The sequence below is a fragment of the Semicossyphus pulcher genome, unplaced genomic scaffold (genome assembly GCF_022749685.1).
Source record: "Semicossyphus pulcher isolate SPU_LCO1_2020_fin unplaced genomic scaffold, fSemPul1.0.p SCAF_11, whole genome shotgun sequence".
NCBI lineage: Eukaryota > Metazoa > Chordata > Actinopteri > Labriformes > Labridae > Semicossyphus > Semicossyphus pulcher.
In genome coordinates, this window is record NW_027211615.1 from 22,770,223 (window position 1) to 22,790,201 (window position 19,979).

The 19,979-nt window shown below is 40.1% G+C and overlaps 1 protein-coding gene across 1 annotated transcript in view; it reads right to left on the reverse strand.

Annotated features, from left to right (window-relative positions):
- The window catches only part of elp3 (elongator acetyltransferase complex subunit 3), a 28,935-nt gene extending 9,504 nt beyond the window's left edge, over positions 1-19,431 (reverse strand). The window contains exons 1-9 of the mRNA XM_069657152.1: positions 19,291-19,431; positions 18,859-18,958; positions 17,712-17,850; positions 16,682-16,752; positions 16,313-16,376; positions 15,943-16,011; positions 15,265-15,419; positions 9,982-10,143; positions 9,750-9,876 (exon numbers count right to left, since the gene is read on the reverse strand). Of these exons, the coding sequence (XP_069513253.1) occupies positions 9,750-9,876; positions 9,982-10,143; positions 15,265-15,419; positions 15,943-16,011; positions 16,313-16,376; positions 16,682-16,752; positions 17,712-17,850; positions 18,859-18,958; positions 19,291-19,312 (909 nt within the window). The 5' untranslated portion in view covers positions 19,313-19,431. The remainder of the gene's footprint in view (positions 1-9,749; positions 9,877-9,981; positions 10,144-15,264; positions 15,420-15,942; positions 16,012-16,312; positions 16,377-16,681; positions 16,753-17,711; positions 17,851-18,858; positions 18,959-19,290) is intronic.
- Positions 19,432-19,979: the final 548 nt, after the last annotated feature.

A 19,979-nucleotide genomic window follows, 5' to 3' on the forward strand; every position in this document is an offset into this window, starting at 1 on the left:
CGGCAGTGGGGGAGACATGCCCGGACTTGTTCGCCACACCGCCGACGGACTCTTTTTATCGCGTGTGCGTCCATGAATATGTAAGTTAGTTTTGCACTGATGTTTATGTTACACTCTGCTCTCGGCTTTGGTCGCGAGTGTGTTTTTGGCGTGTTGTTACACAGTATGCCTTTCCTTGTATCTTCTTCTTCTTGTGGCGGTTGGCAAACAATGTTATGGTGCATTACCGCCACCAACTGGTATGGAGTGAGGATCGGGATTCTAACTACTGTACTCAAAGCTAAATATTTAGGGAAAAAAAGGTGTAATTTCCCCATAACTCTGAGTCTCGTGTGGTTTTGTTCTTCGAGCTATGAGATCTCGCACAAGTTCAAGCCCAGTTTGTTTAATCAAAACCAATGACTGTATATATAGATGGACAACGCGTCTCCATCTGCTCCCATTGTACGTAATTGATGCCAAAACAGCCCTTGTGATAGGCGCTGACATCTTGCGGCCGTAGCCACTTCCGCTAACCCAAACACACACTTAACGTACCGAAAACAGCAAGGATCTAGCACACCGGCGTGTTTAACAGCAGAACAGCTTCTCTGTGTTGGTCTGAGGTTAAAGTTCACAGGTATGGAAACTTCAATGACTGTAGTGATTGTTTTAGTTACGTCTCCTCTCGCTGTTCGTCCTCCACTCTGCTAATCAGGAACAAATCGGCTGCAGGAGCTGTATTTGTCAACAGAGCTGTCAATCATCATTTAGACAGCATCAAATAACTAATTAAAAATAAACTTGTGAGAAAAATGAACACTTGGGTGTTAATCACCAGATAATAACTAACTATAATGACAGAAACCATGTTTGAGAAAAATGTATCTGGCGTGTATTTTGATTTTATAGTTTGACTCATGTCCCATCTGTTAACATGGAGGAGGCGGGCTTTATGACCTATACTGCAGCCGGTCAGCAGGGGGCGATAGAGAGGGTTTGGCTTCACTTTTAGGGAGCTGTCATGTCGTCCATCTTTTTATACAGACTGTGATCAAAACCATGAGCCAGATGTTCAGACTTAAAATCTGTCTAATTCATATTGTTAATATTGTGTTGACTGCTGTTTGTTTGTTATGTTAAATAAAAAGTACATGATGTAACTTTTTTGGGGTCAAATCTTATTGGAAACATTTTGATAATGCACCAGGTTAGAGGTGCATTGATATTGTAGCTGAAATACCCCATAAAAAAATTGATATTGAATCGAATCGGATCGGAAATCGAATCGTATTGAGAAGACATTTTCTGCTTGACAAAACAGACTGAGAATGATTGTACACTGCTATATGTGCGAGTCAAACTTGCCTGTCATGCCAACGGATGGCTTCTTTAAACTCACATAAATGGAATAAAGTGAAGAGAAAAGAAAACGTTCCTTTTCTTACATGACCAGACAGCTTCAATAAAAAGTTTCAGACCACTGAAAAGAAATTCATTTCCAAAGTCACTGACTCCTAAAAGTAAAAGCAGACATCCCGTGAGCTTGTACAAATCAGATGTCAAACTGACAGCACAACAGTGCTCAGATATTCAGCTGAAGGAATATTACGGTGTCTGGTTTCGGCGCAGTGTAGGGATGGGAGTCATTGTGATTTCCAGTCATTCTCCTCCCCTCTGCGCTGACTATCTTGATTAGAACCATGAAGATCTGGAATCGAGGCACAGTCTCCAAAATAGGCCACATTATCAGTGTCTCATAATCTCTCTCTCGTCACAGCCCATAATCACACGAGGACATGTCCCATATTGCTCTGCGCTAAACTAAAAGGAAGTGAAGGGGGAAATAAAAATGCTTGGATACTACCAAAAAAAGGACTACAGAGATTTTGCACCTGCAACCATTTTGGATCACATATCAGAGCTCCTGTTAGTCATTGGAGAGGAACATTGTTCAGGATGCCTCCCCAAGGACAGGGAGCATCTGTACACAAGAGATAAGTGAGTGAGGATCTCCGGATGGGAGGAAGTTTTAATAGAATTTCATTATCAGCGCAGTCTTGACAGGCGCAAGAAGGATGCAACGTTCTGCCTACTGCAGCTCCTGCGCTGGTCTGTCCTCCCAGCTGACCAGGACAAGCAGCCGCAGATAATGCCTGAAAAGGATTCATGTAAGTAATGCAAACAGAAAGGAAAATCAAGAGCTTTATGCAGCTGGCAACCAGCACTGAAGAGCTCTGTATCAGGAAGGCCTGATGGTATTATTATTACCAATTTTCACGGAGGTTGTAAACATCCCTCCACTATAAACCTTGGCTGCTGTTTGCATCATGTGCTTCCCCATTGTAATTACGTTATATACTGCAAGCCAACAAAATCTAGGAGCTGTCAATTTTCTTCACGCCGTCCATTTCATACATTTTAATCCTTTTAAGGGTCACAGGGCAGCTGAGATACTTTGAGGGGAATTCACTCGAGGATTGCGCGGCTTTTGTGCCCCCGCAAAACCAAATGACACAGAAAGACTCCTCACAAATCCATCCATAAACTTCAACTGGTCCAGAATTCAGCTGCCCGTATCTTTACTCGAACCCTCTCCATCCACCACATCACTCCTGTCCTCCAACAGCTCCACTGGCTCCCGGTTCAGTTCCGTATTCAATTCAAAGTCCTCCTGTTAACATTCAAGGCCATCCACAACCTCGCCCCCCCATATCTGTCCGACCTCCTCCATGTTCCCACTCCCTCCCGCTCCCTCAGATCCTCTTCCTCCTTACACCTGTCTGTCCCCTCCGCCCGTCTCACCACGATGGGGAGCAGAGCATTCAGCCGCTCTGCTCCTCGTCTCTGGGATTCATTACCACCCCAACTCAGAAACATCAATTCATTCCCCGATTTTAAATCAAAACTCAAAACACATCTGTTTAAATCTGCCTATTCCACATGACGCTAATTGCTTTGTCACTTTTATTGTTGTTGTTTTGTTTTTTTTTCTCTCTCTTTTAATGTGTAATTTGTGTGTATATATATATATATATATATATATATATATATATATATATATATATATATATATCTATTAGGGATGCACGATATTATCAGCACGTTATCGGTATCGGCCAATATTGGCTTAAAAATGAACTATCGGATATCGGCCAACACACCGATATCCGCCAATATAATTAACAAATAAAATAATGGGCTGCTGCATACTTGATTGATTTTTCAAAGTATCTGAAATAGATAGCAAAACTGCTATTTGCAATGACTGCTCAGCTTCGGTGATGCGAGGAGGAGCCAAGGCAAAGTCTTTCAACACTACAAACTTGATTAACCATCTCAAGACCCGTCACCCCGACCGTTGTAACAAATGTGATAAGAGTATCACCATTATACTGTACGCTAATTCCAATACAGAAGAGAGTTGATGATCTCATCTGACCAATTAGGTGTGCGGGAAAAAAATATCGGTATCGGTAATCGGCTAAATGAGTTGTAAAATATCGGCATATTGGATATCGGCAAAAAATCCAATATCGTGCATCCCTAATATCTATGTACGTTGTCCTTGAGTGCCGAGAAACGCACCTTCAAATAAAATGTATTACTATTATTTTATTACTCCGCCTCATTCTCCAAGCACATGCAGAGGGTTGAATGCACCTCAAAGTGCGCTGCAGAGCAAACAGCTCTGTCTCTGTGCTCCGGTGCCGTTTGCACGTATTTAAATGAGTCATTAGGCAGATAATTTAGCCCCTTTCTATGGGAATGAGCCTCGTGGCAAAAAGCACCTAATTCGCTAACAGCACCGCGCAGTTAGAGTGAAAATATCATGGCCTGCAGAGAGCTGGTGGTAAATGCGGCGCAGTATCATAAGGGCTGACACGCTCTGAGTTTACACTTATCATGACGACTAGTCCACTTTTTGTGAGATCAAAACATTTATTTGTCTGTAAAAACAATCTGTTAATAATATTTTGTCATTATTATTGTAGGAGGCTAGGATTGCATTGTTAATTTTTCTCATAGTTTTCTTGTTTCCTGTTCCTAGAATGTGTACATTTACATAAAGTTTGAATTTTTGAACATTGGGAGTTAACTGATAATAACTAATCAGTATGTTTTTATTATACTTGCCTTTAAGTTTAATATTTCATGTTTAGGTGAAGAATAGCCTATTTTGTTCATTTTTTGATAAATATGTACTGTCACTTTAAGAGAGCGCACCCAGGCGCATTTGCTTCTGTGACGCTGTTGTACTAGGCTAGACTAACTGTGGAGTCACACGGGTTTTATACCGTGTCCTGTTCTGTTACGTTTTATGTTAAGTGGATTAACATAATTGTGACACCTGTGGAATAAAGTTTTGTGTTTTCTCAACTCTACAACGGAAATCGAGTGGATTTGTAAAACTAAAGCGATTGGACACGTGTAAGCCAAGGCTACCAGCTAGGTTATGTTTTCTGCGGTAACAATTATAATAGTCAAGAGACCAATCAGTGCGGGGCTGTGCGAGGCTCAACCCCGGCACACGCGCACACTTTGGAGCCGTTATGCAGGACGGGGATTATTATCTGGACGAGCTGCTCGTTTAAAAATGAAGCTCCGTTCTAATCGTTAAACGAGTAAACACCTGTCGAGTCTGGACTTTACAATAAACTGTTAAAGATCTGCTCCCTGCAACACTGACACTGACAGAAGACTGACTTCAATTTCACAACAACTTGTTAAATTAGTTAATCTTTGAACTATTATAATGTGGGTTGGCAACTTTGGAGAAACCACAAAGAGTAAGTTAGATTTTGAAAGTATCCTCTCAGAGGAATATCCAAGCCACTCCCCCCAAACACGGGGCCGCGCCCTACCTTTCTCAGGGTGTTACAATGTTACAATTTCATTTAGCAGCCGCTTCTGTCCAAGCGGACGTACATCAGAGTGCAGGACGCGTCGAAGGAAGAGCATTAGGGAGAACAGAGCAGCACATTGATGGAGAACTACATCGAACTACCTTCCTCTGCTAATCGTGTGCTACGAACTTGCTAGCTTTAGCTTGTAGAAGACTCCACTCATGCGCAGTTGCATTGGCAGAGTGCGCACAGGTTGGTTGGTTGGTAGAAGGAACCTCCTAAAAGAACGTCCACATATGCCACATGATAATTCACATTAAAAACTCTACCTTATTTTCCTTATACTCTCTGTGACTTCCACTTCTTGTCCTTTGTAGTTGCATCCCGCGTTCTAAGCGGAGCGGTACATTTTATGGATCCCAGGAAAAAAAACCCTGAAATGCTCACTTTGGATCCTGCGGTGAAGATGTTTAAGAACCTGCGTATTTCTCCCCACTCACTTACATGAAGCGTGACGTAAAAGATTAGATATGACGAGGGGGAGCAAAGGGGAGCCACACATAAGTTGTATAATCCCAAATTGTCAGTGTGATAAGAGAGGAGGGGTGGGAGAGGGAGATGAGAGAGATGAAGTGACAGGAGAGATGGGAAGATGAGACTGATGCAACGGAAGAGAAAACTGTGAAGAGAAGAAAAAGATAAAGTGAAAGATAAGAGAGATCAGGGAAAAGCAAGAGGGAAAGGAGACAAACAAGGAGAAGGGAGAGAGAGAATATTCCCGCATAGGAGAAAAAGGAAGAAATTAAGTCTCAGGAAAGGAGAAGAGAAAATGGTACTGTAAAGGAAACAAAGAGACCGATGGCCAAATACACATTTAATCTGCTTCCTCTCACAGTGTCAACCTGCTTTTGCCTTCTATATAACCATCAAACACCAGGCGGTTCTATAAACACGCACACGAAGCTAATGAAACACATCTGCAGGAGGTCACAGAGACTCCTCCACAATTTAAATCTTTTGCTGTAAAGAAGTGAGCTGCAAACGCTCAGAGGATACGAGAGGATATTCATCGCTATCAGGGTTCACACTCTTTTCAAGAAATCATTTTCTTGACAATACAGGACAGCACTTGCTCATAAACGGTCATGTAATTTAGCGATAATACTGACACATTTAACCTCAGTTTTATTCCTCAGAAATCAGTCATTCATGACGCATTGACTTGACCTTCTTGTACCCCTGTCCTCGGGCTTGGCTTTTAACAGCAGACATACCCATGTTGCCTACATGAAATGTTTTCTTGCATGTCTTGCAGTATGCCTGGTGTACATCACCTGCCACGTGTCCTATTCAGTCCTATGTTGCTTTTTTTTTTTTTAAGTGTCGGGGGTTGGGGGTTGGGGGTACATCAACCCGGTCGGGATGTAGAACCTAAACAAAGGTTTGGGAACCGCTGCCATAGACCATGGGGGAAAGTTGGGTTTAAAACCTCTAGAGACTGTACGCTACAAGTCATATTTAGAAAAACAATGTAATTCACATGTCAGTCAGTGGACAGAGGAATCCCTCGGGGAGGCATGAGTACAATTTCACAGAATAAACTAAATAATAGGGATGCAGGATATTATCGGCACGTTATCGGTCGGCCGAAATGAATCGGCCAACACGTCGATATCCGCCGATATAATTAATCGATAAAATAATGGGCTGCTGCGTACTTGATTGATTTTTCAAAGTATCTGAAATAGATAGCAAAACTGCTATTTGCAATGACCAAGGCAAAGTCTTTCAACACTACAAACTTGATTAACCATCTCAAGACCCGTCACCCCGACCGTTGTAACAAATGTGATAAGAGTATCACCATTATACTGTACACTAATTCCAATACAGAAGAGAGTTGATGATCTCTGCAATTAGGTGTGCGGGAAAAAAATATCGGTATCTGTATCGGTAATCGGCTAAATGAGTTGTAAAATATCGGCATATCGGATATCGGCAAAAAATCCAATATCGTGCATCCCTACTAAATAATTCACATCAGATCTTCAACAATCCTGTTAGAGGAGCGATTCAAGTAGCGTTGTTCCTTGATGTATTATTTCACCTATACATAAAATATTGGCTTTTAATCAGATTTCATATAAATTACATGACCGACAATAATCTGTACATTGTGAAATAAAATAAACTGAGCATTACTTCGTCTCATGTCTTTCCTGTTGTCTTTTCTTGTTTCATTTGCAGCTCATAAGTGGTCCTGAATGTTTTACTTACTTAGAAAAACCCTGTGAATCTCCACGTAATCCCGAACAAAAGCAAAATACAGAAACGGATCAAAGTGAAAGGAGAGAAATTGTTACGACTGTTAGTTCTGAGATAATTAGTGACATATTGTGATAGGAGTCACTGCGGTGTGTCAGAGGCGCCACTGCAGTTAGTCACATCTTTAATTCACATTCATTGTGTTTGTAATCACTTGACTTCTGTTTTTATCAATGTTAAAATAAACCGCTAATATTATGCACAGCCTCAAACTGAGTCTTCATTTACATCCTACAATCAGGCGTGTTGGGAGGGAGCACTGCCTGATGCTGCACATTCACATTGTAGCTGTGTTTCCAATCAGGGCTGTAAAGTGAGCCTGCTGTTGAGACACATCTGACAAGACTTTCTATCGAGTCACATCCCAGTTGGGACTGTGAGCGAACTGCCAAAGCTTTCCTGTTTCTATTTTGAGGTGCCACACGTACGACTTACTTGTTACTACACCACTGTGAGATGAGTAGTAATGACGCTCACAGATGTCGAACAAAAGAACACGATGTGATTGCTAATGTCACAAACAATCAACCTAATGATCTACTTGCTGCATAACTTTGCTGCTGTTATTTTAAGTCTAGAGTTCTTTTGTTTCGTCACGTTACTCTTTTCAACATTTTACCTGAAACTCAAATGAATAAATTATTTCTTACAAATTTTAATAATTGTGTAATGAAAAAAAATGGAGCATGAGCTCTTCTTCAACTACCGCAGTTAGGATACATATGAACCCTTTCACGTGTGGCAGTACTGATCCCCAGATCTCAGAGGACAGGTTCCCAACCACATGAAAATACAAAAAAAGAATGCCCTCTTTATAAAAAAACAAATGCCTCTTCTATAATAATAACGAACAAATGCCTCCCAATAATAAAGGGAACTGAAATATTGTTTCTCTGGCCTTTTTTTAAATGTATCTTTGGCCTCTTAAAGTTTTCCCCAAATCAAACAAATAAAAGGAAAAGTGCAAAAAGGGTCAGAATGGACAGAATAAATAAAGCCTGCAGGCGCTAGGCTATTGTTTGGCAAGCAAGATTCTTGGACCAATGGCACTTAATCGCCCTGGTGCAGGTAACCTAGTTGAAAGAATAGTGTATTGTTTCGCTTTTTTCCCAAACTAGGACTAGACAAGTCAAGGAAGGATCAGAATAACACTGGGGAGTGCAGCTCCACCTCTTTTAAAACCTAAAGAAAAACCTAAACAAATTTTAGCCAAAAGGCAGAGGCTAACATCCAAAAGAATATTTAACACAAAGCTGCAAACATTTAATCCAGATGTAGATAACACTCTGTGCATCACTTAAGTCTATAAAGCCTAAAATATACATTATCATTCATTTTTGCTTAACATATAAAGCTGTGCGTACGCATGGATCTCTTCTATAAATCTCAATCATCATAATGAATGAGCTCAAGCCTCATTTGCGCTCCTACATTTACTCAGAAATGGATGAAGACTATTTAAGCGAATACTGCTGGACATGTCTGTGAAGGCCTGGCAGCCAGAAAAGACCAGAGAGGACCAATTCAACATGTGCCAACCTCACTTACTGCTTAAGGTAGAATTATTCACAAGATAACTGCGCTTTAAAAAATCACGCTTATTTAATTGTGAAGGCTCCGCTACACCGGTTTATTCTGCTCTCACTCTCAAATAAGGGGGCGGAACATAATTTTTAAGAGAAACCTGCACGTAACGGAAACAAAGTGACACCTGTGGCGCACAAGTTATGCTCATCAAGAAGCTGGAGGCTACGCTACGTTAGCATCACTATGGCAGAGGGACCGAGCAGCGGAGCTTTGTATCCCTCGAAACAACGAGTGAAGTCGGCCGTGTTGTTGCCTTTCGGGTACACCAAGAAGGACCAGGGAGTTATTCAAGACGACGGATCCCCGTCTGCAAAAAAAGTAGCGGCTAAAGTGTCAAATACATCAAACTCGATGCAGCATCTGCGGGATCACCACCCAGCACCACACGCCCAACATTATAAGTGAGTGATAACGTTACGCATTCGGATGAAATATTGAGTTTGTAGGGAATTAAAGAGAAACTTGTCACTTACGATCAATGGCGTGGCGGTGAAAGTTGTGTTTTAAGTGCAACGGAAACAAACGGCAGATAAGCGGCATGTAGTCTATGGAGGACGTAACGGTCCTCTCGAGGGCTTCAGTCTGTGACAGTTTAACGTCGCTTCCTATTGTCAGTGTGGAGCAAACGCTAGGCTTTGTAGATTAACATACCAGGTATAAAACACTAACATGACATCAGGAGCTTGTAGGCTTGAAGCACTATACTATAGGATTTAATGCATAGCAATTAATTTATTAATAATAATAATATTAACTCTCAAGCTCTCAATTTCTTTCTAACATTTTTACTAAAACTTCAAACAAACAACAATTATAGTCAGGATTTTCTCAGTGTTAGAGTATATTAATCATTAAAAATAGATTATTAAAAGATTTCTCAAGAATGTTCATGTGATTTTATACATTAATAATGTTGTGAAATTAATTAATTCATATTAATCGTAATAATCAATTCAATTCTGAGACTATAAACGCACCATCAGAATCTCTTATCGTTGCATCTCTACTTACAATAAACTGCTCCACATCCCTCTCCATGCCCACGTTAGGCAGATCTGGCATCATGTGGGCGACAACCTTGAACCCGGCGTCCTTTGAAAGGTGGAAAGACTCGCATACCGCTCGCACCGTGTGGCCTCTGGAAGTAACACGGATAGATTACGCAACATCAGACAGGCTGTTATCACACTTTGTCTGCTTCCTTATCTACATCAATAGATTCGTCCACCCCAGACCTACTGACCTGTTGGTGTCACGGGCAACGTCTTCATACACACTCTGGACTCCTATCTCCAGCCGGGTGCAGCCGTAGCCCAGCATGTCGCTGAGGTGTCGCTTTAGGCAGTAGTCTGGACGCGTCTCAATGGTTATTCCTACACACTTGGTGTTACTGCGCTCAGAGTACCTGCAGGGGAAACTGTCTCAGTCATTTCAGCTCATAATATAAAATCCTCTTGTATCATTTCTGCTTTCATATAATAAGGTTTTTTAAATTAGATTTTTTTTTTTTTGTTACTGACTATGTTGGAGTGCTCTATATGCTGGGCTCATTTAGCAACATCAATTTACATGCTGTGTGCTTGCACGGTTCATTATCCAAACAGTTAACACCAACCTCACATTAGGACACAACTAAAGCAATAAAGAAAATGTATGATGATAAAAAAAAAATGTTTGTAATGTGAAAAAATGTTAAACGAGCCATTAATGAGTGTTTGCTTTGCGTCAAAGCAAGTTAAATAACTAAATAATTATACTTAAAAGGTTTTGGTTTATACCTAAGTGAATGATTTTTTTCTTTTCCACACTATTATGAAAGGGGTGAAACCCAGAGGTGGAAGGCATAACACAGCGTACGACTCTTCTGTTCATCTGATTTCTTCTTGTTTAAACTTTAAAAAGGTAAAATAAGTAGGATTTTTTCTTGCATTTTGTCAACAACACATTCAAACTGGGCCCCTCCTCCTGGGCTCTTCGTCACCAGAAGCTCACTCTCACTCTCTCGTGCGAGAACACGCCCACCCCGCCGAGCTAACACCGACAGCATCACGGTTACCTTTCTGCTAGCATGCTAACCGCCGGTTAGCTTGTCCTACCCGGTTTGAGTCAACTACCTGTCCAACAGAAAGAAGGCCAACTCTGCATCGCTCTTTCGCCATGTTCGTCGGTCTGAATGGGGCCCAGTTGCTAATTTGAACCACTCCCACACTCACCTATACGCTGTGATTGGCTCAGGGAACCACGACAGCGCCCCTCCTGAAAACGTCCCGTGCAAAGAAAAGCAACAGAATAGATGCAGAGGGAAGGGTCTCACAAGGGTCTGCACACACACTCATTAACACACATGTATAGAGGCCCATAAGTGATGATTGTAAAAGTCTGTATTTTATTTTGCTAGGAAACTCCAACTTATTATACCTTTTAATAAATAGGTTCTACATTAGACACCCTCGTCTCCTGAAACTTTTCAGCCACAGCTCCAAATTTCATCACACTTAACGACAACATATTTGTCCAATTATCTGGGCCATATACCTGACAAGAGTCAGCTGCTGCCCAAAATAAGTCCTCCAGCCCTTAAACTCCATCAGCATCTCTTGCTGTATGATGATGTACATTGCATCATCACTGGTTCTCCAACAGTCGCTAACTTTACACCTGCGCTCTTGGTCACTAAACACATTTGAACTGGGTGTCCAAATAGCAGCAGGTCTGCTAACTAAAGAAGCTATAAAGCCCTAAAAGAAGCAGACAAATGAGGAAAGGGTCTGGAAGTACACTTCCTTTTCATTCTTTGAACGTCATCTCAACACAGATATTCCTGGACTCCTGAGACTCTACTTAGATCTGATTAGAGTACCTGACTGAACTGCAAGACCAACACAAACGAGCAAAGAGACAAATCTCACCGCCTGCTCCAGTGACCATTATCTCCCCTCATGCCAAATATTCCTTCAGATTGTGTGTCTGCTGGCAATAAATGTCCATCTTTTACAGTCTGCTGGCTGATTTATGCCAATCATGGAAGTTTATGCTCCAGAGAGGATGATCAGATTGTATGAGATGAATCAATAAAAAGTCTATTATCTCAGGAGATTATCTGCAGCTTCTTCACCGCTGTGATCAGCTCAGGAGAGGGCCGAGCAGACGAGCTGAGACTCAAGCATCATGCACACACGCTTTCTTTAAGAAACAAGCACGCAACACACACACACACACACACACACACAGGCAGAGATAAGGGCTATCCGTAGCCAAACCAGGTGCATCCTCCTTTGCAAACTGAGAACAGCCGCCACAAATAGCACAATCATAGCATCTTAATGAAGAATGCTGATAACAGAGGAGGGCAAGTTCAAGCAAACTCACACATACATGCATAGTCACACACACAAACCCACACAGGAAGAGACTGGCCTCTGTGTCTTATCAGACTTTAGGAAATCAAATAGCACCTGCTGACAAACAAACAGCTTCAGCCTTTGACTCGGAATATTGTTTGTCATGTCAAAACAAGCTGCTTATTCGTACCGACAATGTGCGTGACCGATATCATTGAACGCCGGCACGACTCAGAAAGTGACAAATCGATGGAAGTAACCGGAGGAGAGTTGCCTCTGTTAATGTCCTCCAGAATTCTAGATGGGTTCATTTAGCAGCTTAATTTGTGGAGATAATCAACGCAGATTAGCATCCTACACGATGTATGCTATTAAGTTGTGGTAAGGTTAATGGAAAGAAGGGTGGGCCCAAGTGAAGGCGAACATATAATGGTATAAATGCTCATAAAATACGGTACAATAATTCTCATGATACATTATTCACTCAGGAAAGCTGCTCTTGGCACAGGGAATTGTTGGGAGGATGACTTCAGGGATGAGAGGCCATGAATAGTTTAGAGGGGAACTCATGAGTGTAATGAAGCTGCAGTAATAAGCTGTTAGACAATGAATAAACTGACAATATTCTTGATTATGTAAGTAAATCATTAAGAAAAAAACCTTTCTGGGAAATGGAGTTTGATGCATTTTTTTTAATAAGTATGAATGTACACAAAAACATCAACTGATTGATTGTCAAAGTAAACGATGGATCAATTGATAATGAAAATAATTCTTTGCTGACCCAAACTTTGGAAAGATAAAAGAAAAGAAGTCAAGCCGTGTACCTTCGCTTATTTTAGGTGAATGTAAATGTTCATGATTTCTTTTAATAACTTTCATTTAATACTGTAAATGGAAAAATGTCCAGCAGTGAAAAAGGAAAGCTGAATGAATGAATGTGGGGGGAATTCTTCAAGTGGTACAATAGCTCCCTCTGGTGGAAAACTACTGTTAAATATTCACAGATATGGTAAGAAGCAGTTGCATTGCACATTTCGGACCATAGACTGTATAAAAAGATGGATGACATGACAGCTCCCTAAAAGTGAAGCCAAACCCTCTCTATTGCCCCCTGCTGACTGGCTGCAGTATAGGTCATAAAGCCCGCCTCCTCCATGTTAACAGATGGGACATGAGTCAAACTATAAAATCAAAATACATGCCAAATAAATGTTTCTCAAACATGGTTTCTGTCATAATAATTAGTTCTTATCATGCTGATTTATGTCCAAGTGTTCATTTTTCTGACAAGTTTATTTTTAATTAGTTATTTGATGCTGTAAAAATGATGATTGACAGCTCTGTTGACACATAGCAGATTAGCGGATTAGCAGAGTGCACAACCTTTGATACAAAGGGTCAAAAAGATGACGAAACAGATCTAAAATACTGTATAAATTCAAGTCTATTATTGCATTATTATACCCCTGGAAATTAAGTAATACCTCAAATTTGTAATAAAGTACTATTAAAGGTACTTAGCTGCAATCAAACTCTGCAAATTACCCAATTTGAATATAGAACAGGCTCTGAAACCCACAGCGGATTTCCCCCTTCTGAATGGTATCGGTGCTGCATTCAGTCGGAACACCCTCGTCTAAATTCTGTCAAAGGAGCAATAATCAAATCTCCCTGATAGAGCACCTGCTCCCACCACAATTTACCCATATCCCCAGGTAGTCTTTTTCTACCTGTGGCAATCAGACTGTATAACTCCTCCCTCTTCAGCAGGAGGAAAAATTGACTTTGAAGGTCTCTCATTTCATCATCACGTACACTGTTATTAGGACTATCACACAGCTTCTAAAATATGTGCAATAATACTCTTTAATATCTGGCTGTTTTATGATTGTTATAATGTGCAATATCACTTCCAATAACACGGGCCGTACTTATATTCATGTTTATATTTCTATAACACATAATCATGTGCAGTACTTCTGCTTATATTTTAGTTCCATGTGCTGCCATCTTGCGATGGTGACGTCATTTGGAGCCAGAGTCTGCGCAGTAGAGATCGGCGGGTGGAGCCGCCGTAGCCACTTCTGCTAACCAAAACACACACTGAAATTAACCGAAAAAACAGCAAAGATCTCGCACGCTGGCGTGTTTAACAGCAGAACAGCTTCTTGTGTTGGTCTGAGGTTAACGTTCACAGATATGTGATCTTCAATGACTGTAGTGATTGTTTAAGTTACGTCTCCTCTCACTGTTCGTCCTCCACTCTGCTAATCCGGAACAGATCGACTGCAGGAGCCGTATTTGTCAACAGAGCTGTCAATCATCCTTTTGACAGCATCAAACAACTAATTAAAAATAAACTTGACAGAAAAATGAACACTTGTACATAAATCAGCATGATAAGAACTAACTATAATGACAGAAACCATGTTTGAGAAAAATGTATTTGGCGTGTATTTTGATTTTATAGTTTGACTCATGTCCCATCTGTTAACATGGAGGAGGCGGGCTTTATGACCTATACTGCAGCCAGTCAGCAGGGGGCGATAGAGAGGGTTTGGCTTTACTTTTAGGGAGCTGTCATGTCATCCATCTATATATATATACAGTCTATGGGAGCAATATAACCTTTTCTTAATTATTATGTGTAATTATATTCGATGTCATGCGCTATTTTTTAATAATCTTATGCAATTAAAGTATTTACTACTGTCAATTATAATGTAGTGTCAATGTAATTGACACCAATACTTTCTGCTTTTTTTGTAGATTACTTATTGTAATATTGTTATTCCATAATATATTATATAGGCACTGTCTTTTTTGCGTTAACACACACACTATATTTTCACCTATATTTGAGTTGTTTTTTGTATTTCAGGAGCAAGCTGGCACAAAGTTCTACCTCATCTTATCTTTCACCATAGCTCATCTATTTTTCCTCTTCTTTCTCTCTATTTATTTTTCTCTCTTCTTTTCGACACACACAAACCCACATACCTGTTAATTTACTAGACTACAAAAGCTCTCCCTCACTCACACTTCTGTATCTACCAACCTCGTCTCCATCTCCTAGTGGTTCTTGTTGTTAGATGTCTTAACGTCTTGGTTATATTTTTATTGTCTTATAGACACTACTGCAGCTCTACTGCACACAGTGGAGGACACTGGCTGAAGTGTACCTGACGGCCTCGGCCACGTTGTTGGAGGTGTGTCCTGACAGCGCGTCATGTAGGTTCCTGATGAAGGAGTCTCTGTACTCCTCAGCCAGAGCCATAAAGGTCCCGCCCATCACAATGAACTCCACCTTGTCGACGCTGTGACCCAGCTGCTTCAGCTGCATGTCACACAGAAAACACACAAGGCTTTAGTGGCAACAATGCAGTTTGGAAATGTTGAGAAATGTTATTGGCTGTAAGTGGCAGTGCAGTGAAGGGCATTAAAAATTGTAATCTACAATACAAGGTATTAGGATTATTCATAATACCTTGCAAAACTAATTTACACTTTGAGCAAGGAATACACATAAAACTGATTTCTAATACACATTAAAGTGCAAACTGCGGCAAAGTGAGATTCAGAGAGCTCAAATTTTCACATCAAGTTTAATGAATGTCTTGGCTCTGCTCCATAAGCCTAATGTTGCCATAAATTAAATCAATGGCATAGCTGGGGACAGGTCTCTGCAGGCAGGTAACAGCCATGACACTGTATACCAAACATAATGTCTTATAATGGTTATGTTGTATACATATATAACACTAAGACTTACACGTCTTACAAAAGAAGACAAATAACACAGCAATAACTGAGGCTGAGCAGATGTATAAACTACATGTAATTAGTTTTCACATACTGACCTGCTCCACCCGATGTCTGGTCTGAAGGTAGGGGTCATAGCGCGCTCGGATCGCTCTCATGGATGTTGGCTATCAGATAACAAAGGGGACCAAAACCATTGAAGAAAAAAGTGAAAAACAAATATCTTCATGTTGGAATTTACTCCTTACAAACACCTATAATAAGCCGATGTAATAACACCAAGTATTATTTTAAAGAAGTAGTAGTAACAGTAGTATAGTCAGCAGGGTGAATCTGCAGGGATGTAAACACATTTTATCAAAAACAATCTGGACCAGACGACATGACTTTGATCAGAGAAATGTGCGCCTATATTCTAACAGAATGTTTCCCTCGTCAGGAAGCTGCAGGGGAATGAAACAAGCTTACCTCATAGCCGGTGTAAGACTGTGTAGAGTACTCAAAGTCTGAGTCTGGTCCACCAGGACAATAGCTGTCACAATAGAAGATGATATAAGACTTATATTAAACCTCAAAAACATTAAATCAATAAACACATAAACAACGATAAATGACATTTCTCCAGGGGGTTTCCATCTTATAATTCTGTACATATAATACAAACATTAACATGTTCATTTACCGCCCACATCTACAGTTAACAATATCAAGGCAAATTTTAAATACAAAATAAATATATATAATATAATATATATAATACATAAATAATACATACAAAATACATTAAATACATTTTATATTTAACACAATTAAGTTAACTTAAAAAGAAACACTTACACGCAGATGTTGCCTGTAAAGCTGATGTGTGGACATCGATGGGGTTTGCACATCACAGCCACAACTGCAATCTGCGGCAGAAACAGACGCATTGAATATTTAACAATTCTTCTCAACTCTTATTTATATAGCACATTTCAGCAACAAGACAATTCAAAGTGCTTTACACAGAACAACAAAAGCAAAGAAACACATCATAAAACAAGACATTAAAAAGCAAAGTGAAGATAAAATAAAAACAGCTAAAACAGAAACTAAAATATAAAAAATAAGAGTAAAAGTTACAGTGCAGATATAGATATATATATATATTAGAACAGTTATTAAAATAAATGTATTAAAATAGTTTAATAAAAGTCAGCTGTGAACAGGTGAGTCTTCAGACTTGATTTAAACGAAGTGTTTCGGCAGAGCTGCATTTTTCTGGGAGTTTCTTCCAGATATACGGAGCATAAAAACCGAACGCTGCTTCTCCGTGTTTGGTTCTGACTCTGGGGACAGAAAGCAGACCTGTCCCTGACGACCTGAGGGGTCGGGATGGTTCGTACTGTGTCAGTTGATCACAAATATATTTTGGCCCTTGACCGTTCAGCACTTTGTAAACCAGCAGTAGTACTTTGAAGTCTATTCTCTGACATACAGCGAGCCAGTGTAAAGACCTCAGAACTGGAGTGATGTGATCTACTTTCTTGGTCTTAGTGAGGCCTCGAGCAGCAGCGTTCTGAATCAGCTGCAGTTGTCTGATTGGATATGAGAGCATTGCCATTGTTTGGGTCAAGTCCTCCAAGAGACTGTCAGATGTTTGCTAGACATTCTGAGGAAATGTTGTGAAGTTTGAGCCAAAAGCTTTTCATGCACGGCACAGACATTCTTCATGTGACAACATTTCCTGGCTGGAGTCACTTTGAAATACAAAGCCAAATGGCCCATATTTCATCTAAACCTTTCAGGTGCGTCCTCACAGTTGTCAGCCCTAAACTGTTGACGCCAGGTCAGAGTAGGAAAAACAGTAGGTTGGGGGGCTACATACCCCACTGGCGGTGCGAATGGGTTTGGCCTTTAGCTTTGGCACCAGAGCACGACGATATTGTGGTGGAACAGCAGCGATGATGTCAACCAAACGAGGCTGGGCTTCGAGTCCATATTTAGCTGAAGTCTTGGTCTTCACTCTTTTGAAAACAGACAAGAAACAAAGGTGCAACATAAAGGCAGCGCTTCGTTTACAGAAGGAAAGCATCTTTTTGGATAAAATAAAAGATTTCAAACATTGAGATGCAAAGCCAAAATGATCTAACACAATTTTGTACTTGTTTGTTTATGTATTAAAAACTCTTTGATCTGCACAATAAAAATAGATTTTCAAGACAGGTGAAGTAAATACTTTTATCCCATATCTTCATTTCCCAATGGCCAATATGATAGGTATTAATACAATATATTTAAGCTAGGACCTGTAATAGATAAAAACAATCTTTTAAAACTTTTTTTTATATTATGGTACATGCACACAGGAATCAAAGCTGTATTTAATTCTATTGGCAAAGTGTCAACAATTACAGGTCGTCCTCATGCAAATACCCACAGGAAGGAAATGAGCGACACAGACCATATGAACCAAGGACATAATCCTCTCATTACTTTTATCTGTGAACAGACATCCTTGTTTGATATAAAAAAGATTAATATGAATAGACATACTGGTACAATTTAAAGGAGTCCAACGCAAACTTCAAGTAAGTAGTTAATTTATTTGAAAAGATTAAAATGTCCGTACAAGAAATACTTATTCTTAACTTTTATAGACGTAGCTATAAAGCAGGATCAGGTCTTCCAAAAAACAAACAAATAACATCAATTCTGTTTCTAATTTAAAAGTTATATTGGCAAACTGGCAGAAAACACTTACAAAAAGGCAAATTTAACATTAATTATTAGCAGTGAAAGGGATAGTTGACAGACAGTCGCTTTCCTTTTAATCTAACAAACTGTTCTGGGTTCTATGGGATTAATTGTATGATTTGAGACTTACAAGATGGCAAATCAATAAGCAGACAGTACTGCATGGCCTGAAACCACAGGAAGAAGTAACGTTTTTAACTGTGCAAAACCACACAGTTCTACATCTAATATGATCTGTTCACAACATCAGCTTTTATCCGTCTTCCATAAAGACTTACTTGTTGAGATTGATGTCTTTGCCCTCTTCATGGGCTTCAACCAGCTGCTTGATGACATCAGCAATGGTCATCATCATCAGCTCAGCTCGGCTAAGATCACCTAAAAAAAAAGGGATATAATCAATATAGTGAATTGTTGTTTTTTCAATACTTTATTGTAAGTTGAACAAGCTCAAGGATAATGTTGATAATATATTGAGCAAAAGCAAATCCTTAATACCTAAATTAGGATTTAAGTCTGCAGCATTTACATAAAAGGAACTCGTTTCAATTTAGAATTATTATAAAGCAGTTTTACACCCAGTTATAACGCAGTTTCCCATGTTATTAGACTGAGGCAAACTAGCAGTTAGCACTAGCAACATGCTACAGTCGGCATGAACAGTGTAGAAAGCCATTTCGAATATTTTTAACCCTTTTTCAAACGCTTACTCTTTTTCTTTGGCTTCCCCATGGCTTCCTTTGGGGACGAAGTCCAATTTCCAATGAGTCGATGGTGGTTTTAGAAATTACATCGGTCGTTAAACCAGAGAGAGCTGCCACAAATACAAAACAACTCCACGTTACATCAGAACACGGTTTCAGCCGTACGGCAATCACAACTGTCGTAAAGGAGCGCAAATGCGATGTTTCCTGTGTAGACTGCAGTCAATGTATTTTTAAAGCTTTAAATTTAAAACACTGACGCGGTTTTATACCTATTGCACTAGTTTAATTAGAATCTGGAATATTTTGGTTCATTTTTCGTCAACAACACGAACAGAGAAATCGCCTTGAAGGAGAGCTCTATACAGTCTATGAAGGAGAGCACAGACTTGCAACGCACGTGGAACCACACTGTGGCGCTAAATTCCCGATTAAACAGTTGTGCAAAGGTATACAGAGCAGAGCGCAACTGAGGAACCTGGAATCTCACTAAATCTCAAAGCAAATCCCTTTAGCTGCGAGTTGACATGGCTTGACTGATCTCTGCGGGAAGTTTCAGGAAATGCAACAGGTGGAAGAGCCGAGAGAGTGATCTGTGTACTGCCGTGAGTGTTTTTTAGACTTAGAAATAGAAATCATGGTTCAATAGTACACTGTAACGTGACTGGGGTCAGTTACATTTATAAGCGGTCATT